This window comes from Varanus komodoensis, unplaced genomic scaffold (assembly GCF_004798865.1).
Source record: "Varanus komodoensis strain SLA01 unplaced genomic scaffold, ASM479886v1 scaffold48, whole genome shotgun sequence".
In the NCBI taxonomy this organism is placed as follows: Eukaryota; Metazoa; Chordata; class Lepidosauria; order Squamata; family Varanidae; genus Varanus; species Varanus komodoensis.
In genome coordinates, this window is record NW_025336059.1 from 6,712,939 (window position 1) to 6,718,938 (window position 6,000).

The window sequence follows — 6,000 nt, forward strand, 5'->3', positions numbered from 1 at the left end:
TATGGGAGAGCCCCCCACCTCTCCAGGCAGCTGGTTCCACTGTCCTATTGCTCTGACAGTGAGGAAGCTTTTCCTGATGCCCAGCCTGAACCTGTTTGTCACAGCTTGACTTGATTATTCCTTGTCCTGCACTCTGGGATCAGCAAGGAGAGACCTTGACCTTCCTCTTTGTGACAGCCTTTGAGGGACTTATAGAGGGATCTCATGTCCCCCTCAGTCTTCTCTTCTCAGGGCTGAACATGCCCAATTCTCCCAGTCTCTTCTCAGTGTTTCCAAACCCTGGATCATCTTTGTTGCCCTCCTCTGGACCCTTTCTAATTTTTCTGCATCTTTCTTAAACCTTGGTGTCCAGAACTGGGCACAGTATTCCAGGTGAGGTCTGACTAGTGAGGAGTATAGAGGAAATGCTACTTCTCATGCTGTGGAAGTAATACTTCTGTGACTACATCCCAAAATAGCATTTGCCCTTTTGGCAAGTGCATTGCATTGTTGGCTCCTATTTAGCCTATTGTCCACAATTACACCAAAATCTTGTTCAGTTCTGTTGAGCCACATATCCCCCATCTTGTATCAATGCTTTTGGTTTCTTTTTCCTAGGTGGAGGACTTGGCATTTGAGTCCCTATTGAATCTCATTCTGTTGCTTTCAGCCCAGGGTTCAAGTTTATCAAGATCACCCTGGATCTTCATTCTGTCTTCTAGGCTGTTCACTATTCCACCCAATTTTGTATAGTCTGCAGATCTGATTATTGTTCCTTCTGCTTCCTGATCTTAATCATTAAGTCATATATATTCATAGTGGTCTCAGTTCTCTGTGGGTAGCCAGAATACCATCACCTGTAGACAACAAGAGAGTACTGGAGCTATAGAGGAACCCAGATTTTGCAGAAGTATGAAAATTTGGGGGGGAACCCTTAAGGGAGACCCCACCCCCTGAAAAACAACCCAGTTAGAACTGTTTGAGGCTGTGCATGATAAAACGGGAGTGAAGATGCTGGAAAACTTTGTAGAGAGCAGATGAGCAGACCAGGAAAAGGAGAGAAGAGATGGTCTATAGGAATAAACCAGCTGTGTTTAGAATACTGGGACAAGATGCCACAATGTTTTTCAGTGTAGACAGCTCCTTTGAATGCTCCTGTCAGTCTCTTCTCCTCCCCCAACTTTTCTTTTAGATCTAACACTTCTAGATAGTTTTGCAAAAAAAAATTGAAGGACACCATGGTCTTGTGCATGGGAGGTGGTTTACTGGCTGCGTAAGTGATGTCACTCACAGCTTGAAGACCAGAAATAGATAGAAGGTTGCCTTTTAGGTTAGTGGAAATTAAAGTGGATGAGTGAGTGAGGTTGAAGTTTTTAATAGCTCAGATCCTTCATGGTCCAGCCAGTATCTCATTGTTCTTTTTATTCTTTGTAAATCTGAACTTAGGCAAAGTTCTCCAAAGTGGTTGTAGCCAGTCCCGCTTTAGTTGGGTGGAATGAGATCTTTTAGGGACACAAAAGAATGAAAAACTGACATGGGCAAATTTACTTGGGAACACACACAGGATGTGTGAGGTCCTTTATCACCTGAAACATGATGTCCTTCAAGTGATGGGGAATACACACCTCAACAGAACCGAAAAAGAACAAGATCTCGGAGTGATTGTGGACAATAGGCTAAACAGGAGCCAACAAGGCGATGCAGCTGCCAAAAGGGCAAATGCTATTTTGGGATTCAGAACAGAAGTATTACTTCCAAATCACAAGAAGTAGTAGTTTCTCTATTCTCCTCACTAGTCAGACCTCACCTGGAATGCTGTGTCCAGTTCTGGGCACCAGGATTTGAGAAAGATGCATGTAAATTAGGAAGGGTCCAGAGGAGGGCAACAAAAATGATCCAGGGTCTGGAAATGCTGCCCTGTGAGGAGAGACTGAGAGAACTGGGCACATTCAGCCTTGAGAAGAGAAGACTGAGGGGGGACATGGTGTCCCTCTGTAAGTGCCTCAAAGGCTGTCACAAAAAGGAAGGTCAAGATCTCTCCTTGCTGATGCCAGAGTGCAGGACATGAAAGAATCAAGTTAAGTTGCAGCAACCCAGATTCATGCTGGACATCAGGAAAAGCTTCCTCAGGGTCAGAGTAATAGGACAGTGGAACCAGTTGTCTGGAGAGGTGGTGGGCTCTCCCACACTAGAGCCATTTAAGAAGAAACTGGACAGCCACCTGAGTGGGATGGTGTGAATTGGTGTCCTGCAACAACAGAGTTGGACCCGATGGCCTTCATGGCCCCTTCCAACTCTACTCTTCTATAATTCTATGATTGTAAGTGCAGCTAGACTACAGCACCTTCTCAGCTGACCATTGGCCATGTTGCTGGGACTGATGGGACTTGTGGACAATGCATCTGGAGGGCGCCATGATGGACCAGCTGAGCAAAGCACTTTTGTTGTCATTCTGAACTCATTTCAGAAGTGCCCGGCTTGGGACCAGTTCTGTGATGGGAGCAGTTTTCCGTTTCTGACAGCTTGGGACACCCGAATCTAACTCAGTGCCACCCTCAGCACTATTTTGAATTCTGAAAAGCACTTTTCACACTGAAGCAAGATGTTCCCTGTCCCAAACCCCACCCGGTAGCTGAGCATTCCTTGCATTGTACCTCCTGCAACTTCCAAACTGTATTCAGCTTTGCATATTCTGTAGCAGATTGCAGTAAGCAATGTGGGAAAGTACCAAAGCGCTTCAAGAGACTTGCTTGCTTCTGCAAAAAATATTTGGTGTGAAAATCTTTGCCACCTCCCTGTCGGTACTCTCACATACATTATTCCCTTTCCTGTGTGAAAAAAATAGAAACTGAATCGCTTTTGTTTTGAGAAAAGAAATAATAAAAAGCATTACTTTTTTTCAAAGGTCACCTCATTTCCCACAACCCACATTTGTATCTTTAGGCATTTGGGGAAATGCCTGCAGTTAGAGATACAGTTTGTTGCAGTGGGACTTGAGTGCTCAGGTGGCAGGCAACACACTTCTCCTTAAGCGACAGGTGGCCTTTGATGGGCCACCTGGACCAGGGGTGATGGAGGTGGATGGAGAGCTTGGCATGGCACAGCAGGCACCCCAGGTGAAGGCAAATTTAGGAGCAGCAGGCAAAGGTCTGAGGCCTGCGTGATTTGGCTGGATCCGTTGCACGTGCAGAGGCAGGAAAAAGCAAGCGGCAGGTGAGGACCTCCCAGGACTCCCACCTGCCCCGAACCAGAGACACAAAGTTGCCACCACAAAGACTCACTTTGTGGCAGCAAAACTGGGCAGGTCTGAGAAGCATGTATGGAGCCTTCTGTGACTTCCAGCTGGTCTTCATGATGCTACCGATCTTCATCCCACAAGTGCCTACGGAGGTGGTGTCAATCCTGCAAGTTCTTATAACAATTCATGGAAGGACTAACTGCCTTTCATATCACGCCTCCAGGGGAGCTGCACCAACCTTAATTAAATGCAGGTTGGTGTTCAAGGTTGTTCTTTTTTTAAAAAAGAGGGATCTGGACAAGCTCATGCCTAGAAACATTATCCTTGGCCTTGCATCCCTTCTGCCATAAGCTGAAATAACTGGTAGCTATCTGGGATCAGAGATGAGTTGAAGGCATTCTGTGTATGCTCAGAAATAACATGTTCTTTAACAGTGCACATTTTTTCTTCACATGATTTTTGCCACATGCTGATTATGGATGCGTGTGGCCTGCAGAAATACAATGCACAGAGTCCTGGAGGAAATGGATGGCTGAAGGCCAGGGAGAAATGATGCAGTGAGATTAAAGATGCGGCTTAAATATTTCACACTGAGTTGAGCTGACTAACCCACCAGGGTCTAGATTCTTGAGGCTGTGTTCTCTGTCTGGGTTCACATGACGCAACAACCTATCAGCAGTTGTTACTCACCATCGGTTTTTGCATTGTGTGAACCCAAACCAATTCCTGTATGGTGGTTTCTTCATGGGCAGTAGCCCACCATAATAATCCATGGGTTGTTGTATCTGTGAAGCATTGTTAAGCCATCTCAATCTGGGCAACCGGCATTGGGGAACCAAGAATCAGCTAGCAACGAGGGTAGCAAGACTGGGAATACCCCTCGCCGGGCACTGTCAGAGCATAGCAGCCCCACAAGTGCCCATCAGGGGCAGCACGCACAGCCCACTGCCCTCCCAGTCATGATCCCACGCCATCTCTGAAGTCATCCAAACCCTCTTTTGGAAGGTGACTCAGAAAAGGGGACAGGATGCACTTCTTGATTCCTCAAGCATCTAGACTCTCAGGAAAAATGCACAATGTGTATCAATGGGGGAAACAGATGCGGTTCTTGCCACAAAGGGGGTATATATTGTACCATCCCCTTTTGCAAGCAAAGATCAACCATGCTTGTGTTTTCCCTGATGGCTTGCCTTTTGACAGCTACCAAGAGAAAGCTAGGGGGGACCCTATTTAGAACCTTCTGTACCTCAAAATATTGTCCCACCCAACGCTTTCCATTTTGGCACTTGGCCGTCACCATTCCATGAGTGCAACCAAAACAAAAGTGAAAAAAGAAAAGATCAGTGTGGGCTTTCCATGCAATTTGTTCAAACCAAAGTGGTTGGCCAGCCACTGACAGTCCTCCCCCCCGCCCCCCCCCCCGCAAAGACCCTCTTCGGCACACCTGTGGTTGTCAAAAAGGGGGATTCATGATCTCAGAAAGAAAGCGTGGAGGGAAGGGAAAAGGCTGCTATGAGTCCAAAATACAAGGGGAAAAGCCAAGTCATTTCTGCTACAAAGTCCCCTGAGACTGGGAGAGGACTGAGTGGGGAGGAGGAAGAGGAAGAGGAGGAGAGGGGAGGAACAACCCACAGTGAGCTGGGTCGCCTGTTGGGAGCACCGTGGGTTATCTGTACAACAAGCCACCCACATTGGCTTGTCACCAGGGTGGGTTGTCATAACATGTGAATGCTCCTCTCCCTCTCCCTCTCTCTCCCTCTCTCTCCCTCTCTCTCCCTCCCTCTCCCTCCCTCTCTCTCTCTCTCTCTCTCTCTCTCTCTCTGTGTGTGTGTGTGTGTGTGTGTGTGTGTGTGTTTCTGTGCATGTACTTTTTCTTGGCCTTAGACAGCTACTGCTTCCAGCTTAATGTTGCTTCTCCCATGTCAACCAACCCTCTTTCCTTTTCTTTCAGATGGGTGATGACCTGGGCACTGATAAATTCTGTGTTGATGCCAATCAGGCAGGAAACGGAAACTGGCTGAAGTACATCCGAGTTGCCTGCTCAAGCGAAGAGCAAAATCTCGCCGTGTGCTCGATTAATGACCAGGTAGGAGTTGCCCCCCCCCCCCAACTTCTCCATCTCGTTCTCCACTTCGTGTCAGATCTTGTCATTCCTCCTGACACTCTGGGTGTCAGTTAAACAGGATGATGGATCGTGTTCAGTTAGATGAGCACGAATGTGCACCATGCCAGGTGGATCACGAAGGGCCTCCTCGTGGCACCCCAACTATGGTATGGACGTCCTAGAGAGATCCAACTGGCACCAGAAAGAGTGCCAGGTGGAGATTTTACTTTCCCAGGAATTCTCTCAGGCATCTTACTTTTAACCTGTTTAAAATTCTGTATTTAAAATCTTTGCACTAATGCAAGGGCTTACTCTGTCACTTTTATTTTGTGTTGTAGTCCAACTATTTTAATACTTATACTGTGCTTTATACTACTACTTGCTTATTATTCATCGCTACATTGCATGTGTATCCCGCCTTGTTTCCAGCTGCAAGGAAGGATCCGGCCCACTTGTAACCCTTTTGCAAAGGACCTTCATGTAGTTCTCCTCCACGCCATCTTACTCACACAACAACACCCCTGCGAGGCGGTTTGCAGGGGTCGCCCTATGGGAACCAGAACTGCATGGGGATCACAGCTGAGCCCTCCCAGGTCCTCAGTCCTAAATTCTTCCCACCACACCAAACTGGCTCTCAAAATTGTTATTATTTATTTATTTATTTATTTATTTATTTATT

At 46.8% G+C, this 6,000-nt stretch overlaps 1 protein-coding gene across 3 annotated transcripts in view; it reads left to right on the forward strand.

The window, feature by feature from the left end:
- The window catches only part of PRDM16 (PR/SET domain 16), a 473,609-nt gene that overhangs the window by 399,931 nt on the left and 67,678 nt on the right, over positions 1-6,000 (forward strand). For all 3 annotated transcript variants that reach the window (XM_044445479.1, XM_044445481.1, XM_044445480.1), the window contains exon 4: positions 5,169-5,303. In XM_044445479.1, the coding sequence (XP_044301414.1) occupies positions 5,169-5,303 (135 nt within the window). The remainder of the gene's footprint in view (positions 1-5,168; positions 5,304-6,000) is intronic.